We start from the raw sequence: 10206 nt of genomic DNA on the forward strand, positions 1-10206 counted from the left end.
CGCACCAACGTGCCCTGGCTCTCTCAAACCACAACAGCAGCAAGGTTCCTGGGCTGAGGGACGTCCTCAAACAAACAGAGATGTCGGAGCTCTTTTCTTTTTCTTCTCTTTGATTCATCTTTCTTCCTAAAAACAGATATATAAATGTGTGCTCACGCTTGTATTTTTTGTTTATCTTTTTCTTTTCCCCACCCACTATCTTTTTCTTCCTTCCATCCTTTTCTTCTGGAAACACATTTTTTTTTTAATTACTCTTCTTCAAATTCATTTTCATTATCAATAAATTGGGGGGCCTCTTTTTAAGGCCCATTTTTGTTTTACTCCTCCTTTTCCCTTTCTTCTAACTCTTCTTTTGTTCCTATCTCTCACTTTTTATTATCTGGTACCTATTGATCTTCTGCTGCACTACACAAGAGAGTCAACTACTGCCACGTGATCCAACATCCCATCCAAGACTAACAGCTGCACCACAATGATGCAGAAACAGCAGTTCATCGCCATTAATAACGCACGCACACACACACACACACACAATCAGGAAAAGCCAGCACAAGCAACTCAACAACATCCAGACCTGAAAGATAACTCAGACGAGGCCTGGGAATTACCAGAGTAGAATTTTTAAATGGTGTTTATATACCTTCAACAGATGGAGGGATTAATTTAAAAAATATCAGCTCATTAAAAAGGACATTCAAATGGCTAATAAACACGAACATGGTCATAACCATTAGGCAGCCAGAAGATGCAAAGGAAAACTGACGATGACAGTTCAATGAAAAGAAAATCAAAGAACAGATGATGCAGCATGCACAGAGCAACTGGAACGCTCATACTTGCTGGTGGGCCTGGACACATGTACAGCGATTGTAGAAAGTGATACTACGGCACTACCTGAAAGGACTAACACTAGCAATCCCATATGATATAGCAATAGCTCTCCTACGTAAATATCCTAACGTAAGAGATAGAACATGGACAGACGAGAACATGGCAGCACTGTTCACAATAGTAAGAAGCTGGAAACAGCTCAAAAGCTCAAGAGTATAAGAATGTTCCATAGCAAAGCTAACAGATACAGTCATTACCTTTAGATGTTTCTTTCCTCAGAGCAGAATTTCACTCTCCTGCTTTGATTACCTAGTGGTCCACATGCTAGGAGCATTCATTATGTAAACACTCTATTCATTCCTTAATAAATTATGACTATTAAGTTTAGGAGGGGCCCTCGTGCTGTAGTGGGGTACGTGTTGTGCTACTAACTACAAGGTCAGCAGTTCAAAACCACCAGGTGCTCCAAGGGGGAAAGATGAGGCTTTCTACTCCTGTAAAGAATTACAGTCTTGGAAACCCACAAGGGGAGGTCTACCCTGTCCTGTAGGGTTGCTATAAATCAGGATAGAATTTGGTTTGGGTTTTGGCCATTTTTAACTCATTCTAGTTTTTTTTTGTTCTGTTTTCTTTTAAACTGAGAATTTTATTTGGGTTATGTTTTATTTTATTGTTGCTTTGTATGATTTTTGTTATGTGAAATCCAGGATAGGTAAATCTATAGTGAAAGTAACTAGATTAATAGTTTCTTAGGGTTATAGCAAGGGAGGTTGGGACAAAATGGTAGCTAATACTAATGGATAAAAGACCCATGAAAATGTTTTAAAATTGTGATAATAATGGAACAACACTTTAAAATACATTTAAACAACTGAATAGTATGGCATGTGAATTATACGTCAAGAAAACTGTTTTTAAAAAAAAGAAAAAAAGCATCTTGTTAGCAGGAGACTGGCCTGTAAAGCTGAGATTCTTTAAAGTCTTGGTCATGAAAACTGGAAGGCTATGGGGCATTTGAATACTTTTCTTAATTTGCATTTTTTATCTTTGTAGAACAAAGATAAACATTTTTATCTTTGTAGATACAAAGTATTATCTTTGTAGAAACTGAAAACAGTAAAAATGAAGAAAAAAATTAAGATAGGCCCAGGCAGCCTTCCTTCCTGAGACCTACCTTCATCAGATCAACAGCGTCTTTGGCATCCCTTTCAAAAAAGTCCACTGGGAAATCTCTATTTGGAGGTCTGGACCATCCATATCCTCGAGGGTCCCAGGCGACCACCATGAAGTGCTTCTTGCTCAGGTTTTTAAGCTGGGGTTCAAAATCGGTACTCCCACTTCCTAAAAAAAAAGGCCCATGAATATGCTTGTGTCGTTTCAGGAGCAATACAGTAAGCACATAAATAGTAACATTCTTAAAACAAATTCCTTTTTTTTTTCAGGGTAGGTAAAATAATTTATTACAGACTCCAGAGCCTAAAAGTAATTTATTACATTAACTGAGAAGAATCTCAGTGAACTTCTGTTGCACACGTGTGTGCCCGCCCAGTGTTTTAAGTTCAGAATGTGACTTTGCTCCTGTCTCCACCCAGTGGCCATTTTGAGAAGGGCGGAGGATCCTCCTGGTGTTTTGTTTTTCCGAATGAACTTAAAACTGACTAGGAATCGACTTACAGATATGATATACTTCTAGGTTACCTCTATGTTACCAATAAGAGATCGTTCAGTAATTAATATTTACGCACAGATGAGATTTGATCAAGTTGTACAAAGTAGAATTTTCAAATTCCAGATATTTTTTATTAGGTCCATATGAAAAGTCGTAGGCTTCCTTTTCTAGCTATAATTAGCAACCCAAAAAACAACACTAAAACATTATTTGGGGAGGGAAAACTTCAAATGAGTCTATTTCATGAGAACAGTACAAAACAGAATCCTGTAGTAGCACGATGATCGTTTGCCTATGATAGGTGTCCCTGGCCACTGTGTACTGTTGGGTGTAACAGCACTTACACCCACCACACTGGGTGGGACAGCTAGAACTCAGAGAACAAGGATTTAGGGCCAAATATGCCTGCTATCTGAGGACTCATTCTTCAGGCCACATTCTTTCTTAACCAACTAGCTATATGAGGAACTATCTTTCAAGATGGTTCGGGATCATTTCACATGATCAAGGTTCATTATTCTTCCTGACAGATAGTATGTTTCTCACAATCAGATAACTGATTCAGAAAACCCAAGCCCAATCACACAAGTATATTTCAAACCTACAAGGACTGCTCTGTCCCACATCATTCCTCCTGTGACTCTGAGGCACCGGGGCTGTGACAGCAGCTCTTATCCTGCCCAGTGAGTCTGGAATACGCTGGAGCAGGAGCAGCAGTGAGAGGTGGGAAAAGGAACTGTCTAGTGAAAACCCAGTTTCCGAAATAGCAATGTCCATGCTCTCCAGCACACATGTCTACATTCGAGTAGCATGAATCCCAGTGCCAGGCATACTAAAAGCTAACGGCATGCTTAGGGATCCTATGTTGCTAGATACCCAGCTGCCACCTGGGAAATCAGAACCAGCACTGGTATCTGCTGGTACCTGGGTGCTGCAGGCAAGGCCTTGGAGGAAGAAGCTGTTAGGTTTTTTGAATTTGGAATCATGTTGATGTTTTACATACATAAAAATTAATTCTAGAAACATATGCTTTTTTGACATTTGGTTTATGAGGAAGCTTGGTGGTGTAGTGGTTATGAGTTGGGATGGTAACCACAAAATCAGCTGTTCATATCCACCAGCTCCACAGGAAAGGCGAGGCTCCACTTCTGTAAAGAGTTAGTCTTGGAAACCCACAGGGACAGTTCTACCTGTCTTATATGGTTGCTGAGTCAGCATTCACTTGATGATAAGGAATGTGATTCGAAGACTAAAACAACGGTAATTTAAGCTGGTAAGATTTTTAGGTTTTTGGGGTTTTTTTTAACAGATCACTTTAGCTCTACCTCAGCCACTGGAGTGAATGTTCTGCTCCAGGATGTTGTAACACCTTAAGAAATTAAAACTTTTTAAAAGATACTAAATACTACTGTGTTAGTCTGGGTACTTCAAAGAAACAAATCCACAGAAACTCATGTATAAGAGAGAGTTTTATATAATGCTTAAGTGCGCATCAAAACATCCCAACCCAGTGCTGCCCAAGCCCACAAGTCCAACATTAATCCCTATGTCCAACACTAATCCACAAAGTCCTCCATCTCACAAAGCAGACGCAATGATGCCGACTGCAGGAGGAAAGCTGAGTCAGTGAATGTGGAAGCATCTCAGCGCTGGCAGGGGTCTCCACACGGCTGATCCAGCACCCAGGGCTGGTCCATGGGGCTTCTCCTCAGGAATGTCTTGCAGGAAGTGAGCCTTGCCAGCTAAAACAGGGAACTGGCTAAGGCAGCTGCACCCTGGTCCGACCATCATAAAGCAAGAGACCTGAGAACTCGAAAGGTGAGGCTCACGAGCCATTGATCCCTCAGCCCTTCAATTAACCCCACCTGTGTTTATCGGCCAGGTTGGCAAAATAAACTAACGATCTCAACTACCTAGGCAAAGACTGAGCCAGGATAGCTCAGCTAAGTCATCAATTCATTAGAAATGTTTAGCACTTTATTTGTAGGAGATAGAAGTAAATTGTAAGGAAATATGTAGACATTGGGCTCAATTAAACTGAACAAAAAACCATACACACACACACACAGGCATCAAGTCAATTTTGACTGACAGCAACCCTATGGAGGTTCTGAGACTAAATTTTCAAGCAGAATTTCATCTTTCTCCCATTAAAGAGCTGGTGGCTTTGACCCACTGACCTTGAGATTTGCAGCCCAAAGCCTAACTCACAGAACCAGCAGGGATCTATAAAACCACCATAAACTCAATTGATCCATGTATTGTGATGAATTGTATGAGCCCCAATAAATTGATTTTAAAAAAATAGAACCACAATTATGTGTTATAGGGAAAAATGATATCAGGGCTCAAGAGGGAAAAGGTCACTGTATCTTTAACATTATCCTGACCCAGCATCAGCTTTTAAAGTAGGAAAACTTTAATATATTCTAATGTTTTCTACCTTTTAGTGGGAATAACAGAATACTCTCCATAATTAAGCGGGACACCATTGATAAAACTCATATCCTGGCAAAATAGCCACATGGCAGCTGAAAACCGTATACCCTAGCTTGTCGTGCATTCTTTCCAAAAATCGGGACTTTTTCAAAACACCGCGGGACGTGGGGAAAATTGTTAAAAATCGGGACTGTCCCGCCAAAAGCGGGACGTCTGGTCACCTTATCCATACCCTTTCCCACACCTCTCACCCCTGGACCCTGTCAGTCCCAACAGTAGGCATTGCATGAGAAAAATTAGGTATTATGAGGGGGAGAATACATTCAATGGGCAGTTGCCTATTTTGCTACATCACTTAAGTCTGATTGTAGCATGTTGTGGTAGTTACATAATTTGGTGCCAATTTGAGACTATTAAGGGTGAAGGAGTGGAGGGTAGCCTGTCAATCAGGTCGCTGCTTGATGACCTAATTTGGAGGCACTCCGGATATAAATAGCTAGCTGGAGGTGGGACCCAGATATGTTCTGCTTCGACATCCCTGATGACAAGACACATGTAGCTACGCTCATGGAACCAGAGCCTTGGAGCTGGAGGAGCCACATGGAGACCCAAGCCAGCGCTGTCACTGGATCTACAAGTTACTTAAAGCATGTCCACTAGGATCAACTACCAGCCTTTGGCACCTGGCACTGTGTGCATTCTATCAGATGGTGTACTGACCTAACATCCCAGGAAGCAGCAGGACTGCGTGGTCTCCTTCTCCAGTCCGCTGATAGTGCAGGCGAACACCATTCACATCCACTTTTGCAGACACCACTGAGGTGCTGGAAGAAAAAACCCCACCCCCAATTCAAATTACTTAGCAGTACAAAGTAGTATCATGAAGCTGGCATTATCTACGTGAGGCCGCCTGAGCACCCTTCTGAAGCCTCTTGGGTCAGATTGACTCTGAACCTCAGCTCTACAAACTACAAAGTGATATGGGTTGTTTTTTTTCCTGGATGGAAAACCCCATCTGGACTGTGTCTTCATGCTTGACTGCTCTGTAGCCCCCCAGCCCAGCACTTACTTATATAAGCACCAACATGCCTACTGACCCCACCCCACACAGACCCACGGATATGTGTCGCTGAGCTGAAGGTTGGCAGTGTCCGACAAATGAGAATCCCAGACAGCATGGGTCAGAAGCAGACCCTGAAGCCATCATTCTGACATGTACAGGTCGAAAGGAGCTACCAGCCATTTTTACAGTGATCCCAAGGACAAAGCTGATCCTACCAATCAACAAGAAGGCCATGACCCCAACACTTTTTTCAGGAAGGTTTGCTTTCTGAAGAGCTGCAGGCAGGCTCTACTCAGGACTGACAACATATACTGGTCTGGCCTTACTGGCTCTTGAACTTTTATTTCTACCGATTAAATATCTATGCCCCTAAGCCCCCACCTGAAGGACCCTCCCCCTGCCACCGATCCTGCTTGGCCAGAATCTCCTATGAACCAGCAGCTGACCAGGCCACACTTAGCACAGGACACAGCCCAGGCAGTCTCCTATCAGTTGTATAAGCCACACTGACTGACCTTTCCTTAGTTGTTTTTCCTAAAACTCCAGGACTGTGTGTGTCAGAAAGTACATACAATACCTCATGCCATCCCCTTACGGGAGGGTGGTGGGGAGGAGACGAGCCAGTCAGAGTGCAGTGCAGCAACGATGAGACATACAACTTTCCTCTAGTTCCTAAATGCTTCCTCCCCTCACACTATCATGATCCCAATTCTACCTTACAAATCTGGCTGGACCAGAGGATGTACATTGGTACAGATAGGAACTGGAAACACAGGGAATCCAGGGCAGATGATCCCTTCAGGATCAGTGGTATGAGTGGCAATACCGGGAGGGTAGAGGGAGAGTGGGTTGGAAAGGGGGAACGGATGACAAGGATCTACATGTGACCTCCTCCCTGGGGGATGGACAACAGAAAAGTGGGTGAAGGGAGACGTTGGACAGTAAAAGATATGACAAAATAATAATTTATAAATTATCAAGGGTTCATGAGGGAGGGAGAAAAAATGAGGAGCTGATGCCAGGGTCTTAAGTGGAGAGCAAATGTTTTGAGAATGATGAGGGCAACGAATGCATAAATGTGCTTTACACAATTGATGTACATATGGATTATGCTAAGAGTTGTATGAGCCCCTAATAAAATGATTTTTTTTTAAATACCTCATGTCAGGCTCCAACAGTCACCCATGGCTGTGTGACATGTACAGGGGACATTGTGGCAGGCCAGGGCAGGTACCATAACAAGTGCTCTTCTGCTTCAAGTTGGTTACTGATGAGTTTGAATCAATCACTTGTTTTTTCTTCTACATGTACCCTACCCCCACCTCTGCCCTTTGTTAAATATGATCATTGAAACAACACATTTGAAACACTGAGGTCCCGTGTCCTCTTTTGGTTTCAATTTCATTAGCCAATTTCAAACATGAAACAAATGTGTTCCATACATACGTATTAAGTCTTAAACAGCGGCAACGACAGTGCTGGGTGGTGGTAAAGCCTGACGTAACTATTAGCTGGTTGTCTACAGGAATACTGAGGAGGTATAAGCCATTGATCAGTGGTAGCTCCATGGCCTTGCCAACTTTCTCACTCGTAACCTTCTATTCTTCTGAGTTTGTTGTTGAGAACACTTCAAGATCAAGGTGAGAATGAATAAATACAGCCTGCTAAGACAGATATCCTTCAGGAAATACTTGTTTATTAGTGCATCTGTTTTGCTCATTCTAGCTGGCAAGAAGACAAGCATAGAGCACTTGGTCTGTAAAACCTTGAGAGATGAATCAGTGATGAATGAGGAAGGAGGAGCCTGAAGCACATGGCTGGAGCCACACAGTTATTAATACTGTGCGTTGACTAGATAAAAATAGAAGTGATTGGTACTTACATAAGGAGTCCTGGTGGAATTGTGGATGACTGTTGGGTTGCGTACTGTAAGATTAACGGCAAACTCGAACCCACCTCGGCTGGACCAAAGGAAGCTGAAGCTGTCTGCTCCCATAAAGAGGAATCTTAGAAATGCTAATGTTCTAGTGTGTTCTATAATGCTGCTAAGAGTTGACATTGGCTTCAGAAAGTTCCTAGGAAAATGATATGTCCTTCAATTCCATGAATTTTATAGTCACCTTATATCAGGGGAGGAGCCGGTGCCACCACTCCCCGCTGCCTGCACATCTTGCTATATGTCCTTAATCTAGTGGATACTCTGCGGTGTGTGCCTCCACAAGGGTCTTGACCGCTGACCAGGGCTCTGGAGGGCACACTCCTTGCCGAGCTGCCCTCCCCTCAGGCATGGGCTGCCAGTTCAGGGACTATGGGGTTCGGGCCCTTCTGCCCAGTAAACTACAATTGGAGGGCTCTCATAGTCCCCTTAGGACATTAGACACAAGCTCAGAACATCGACACTTCTGACTTAACTGGGCACCACCCTTCACGACTCCCTCAGATTGGGAAATTCACGAAAACTCCTAGGAAAGTGCTTCTTTCACATTTTGATAGCATAAAGGATACAAAGGGAGGGCCTCAAGCATGGAACTTCTGTATTGCCTTCCTACATAGGATGTGCTGCTGTACAGGGAAGCTCACCCAAGCGTCAGTGCTCAACGTTTTTTTACTGGGGTTACATGATGTGACTAAGAAATGACTGAATGATTGCTCATATTGCCTAACTCCAGCAGCTCCCTCCCCAGGAGGCTGATATGGTATGGTTGTTTTTTTGTGGGTCCTTTTGTAGAGGGCACCAACTTACTACCATAAAGTCAATTCTGACTCCTAGTACCCTACTGGACAGGGTAGAACCTGCCCCCTGAGGGTTTCCAAGGCTATAAATCTTCATGGGAGTAGTATGCCTCCTCTTTCTCCCAGGGAGTGCCTGGTGGGTTTGAACCACCAACTTTGCAATTTACAGTCCAATGTGTAAACCCACTACCGCCACCATGGCGCTGGCCTGTTTTTAAGAGGGTGAATCCAACTTAGTTTTTAACCTGAAAGAGGGGGAGAAGGAGTCATAAAATAAAAAAAGCCAGGATTGGTATTTCCAGTATCAGAACCTCTGGGATTTAAGTCCTGGAGCCTGAACACACAGGTTCAAGGTGATTCTGCACATTAAAGTTTGAGCTCTTTGTCAGTATTATAAACTATTAAATTAAAAAATAAACACTAAGATAGCTCACAGCCATTGAGTGAATGCTGACTCCTAGTGACCCTGGAGGCGCGGGGAGAGCAGACCCCGTGAATTCCCGAGACTGGTGCTGAGCCTGAGGATCAGCGCCCAATGTTAACTACTACAGCACCAGGGGTCCTGAGATATTCAGGGTAATTTTGACAAAAATACAAGGATTCCTGATTGATGGTGTGTAGTGAGAGCACCCCACTGCTAACTGAAAAGCTGGGAGGTTGAACCATCAGTGGGCACTAGGAAGAAAGATGGGGCACGGACTCACAGCAGTGGCCTTCCAGGGAGGGGAGGGCAGAAAGGTGTGGTGAGACTACGTGGAGCAATGATAAGCGATCTGGGGTTCAATGCCATGAGTTGTTGCGTGGCACAAGGAAGAGTTGGAGCCAACGACCCACAGACACTTCTTAAGGTTCCAAAGCAGACATCTACACTACGTCCGGGTCGCCCAGCTCCTTGGCACCGGTTTGGGTCATAAGGACAACCCTAGTCAGTCGCTCTCGTCGCCCCGAGCCTGTGCGTGGGACCCTGCTCACCCGCCTCAAAGTTCACCGAGGAGTTCGCGAAGCAGGGAGGCAGCAGCCATTACCCATAAGCAGCCGCAGGCGCGGCTCGGGGTGCAGGAACCCGGGTTTTCAGCGCCGCCGAGAGGAGCCGCAGCCGCAGCAGCGCCCGCCCAGCCGGCAGCGCAGCCATGTTCGCGGCGGGCGCGAAGTGCGCACGCGCGCTCAGCCTCGTCCCGCCGGCCAAGGTCACCACCCAAGGGCAGGTGCCTTCGGGCTCCCAGAATCCACCGCGGCTGCCGCGGGGATCAAGGGCGGGTGGAGGGACGGGGAAAGGGCACTCCCTTGTTCCCTAGTTCTGAAGGCTGGGCCCGAGAACGCTTTCCCTGTCGGCTAAAGGAGGTGGAAGTGTATTTGTTTTTTGGGGTTTAAAAATCATTTTATTGGGGCTCATACAATTAATCGCAATCCATCCATCCATACATACATCGTGTAAAGCACACCTATACATTTGTTGCCCTCATCATCCTCT

At 44.5% G+C, this 10206-nt stretch overlaps 1 protein-coding gene across 1 annotated transcript in view; it reads right to left on the reverse strand.

Annotated features, from left to right (window-relative positions):
• The window catches only part of BPHL (biphenyl hydrolase like), a 64019-nt gene extending 54152 nt beyond the window's left edge, over window positions 1–9867 (reverse strand). Inside the window, exons 1-3 of the mRNA XM_004711761.2 lie at window positions 9761–9867; window positions 5660–5763; window positions 2006–2172 (exon numbers count right to left, since the gene is read on the reverse strand). Of these exons, the coding sequence (XP_004711818.1) occupies window positions 2006–2172; window positions 5660–5763; window positions 9761–9867 (378 nt within the window). The remainder of the gene's footprint in view (window positions 1–2005; window positions 2173–5659; window positions 5764–9760) is intronic.
• Between the last annotated feature and the right edge of the window lie 339 nt (window positions 9868–10206).

The sequence above is a fragment of the Echinops telfairi genome, unplaced genomic scaffold (genome assembly GCF_000313985.2).
Source record: "Echinops telfairi isolate 266 unplaced genomic scaffold, ASM31398v2 ScPeMD7_655;HRSCAF=1070, whole genome shotgun sequence".
In the NCBI taxonomy this organism is placed as follows: domain Eukaryota; kingdom Metazoa; phylum Chordata; class Mammalia; order Afrosoricida; family Tenrecidae; genus Echinops; species Echinops telfairi.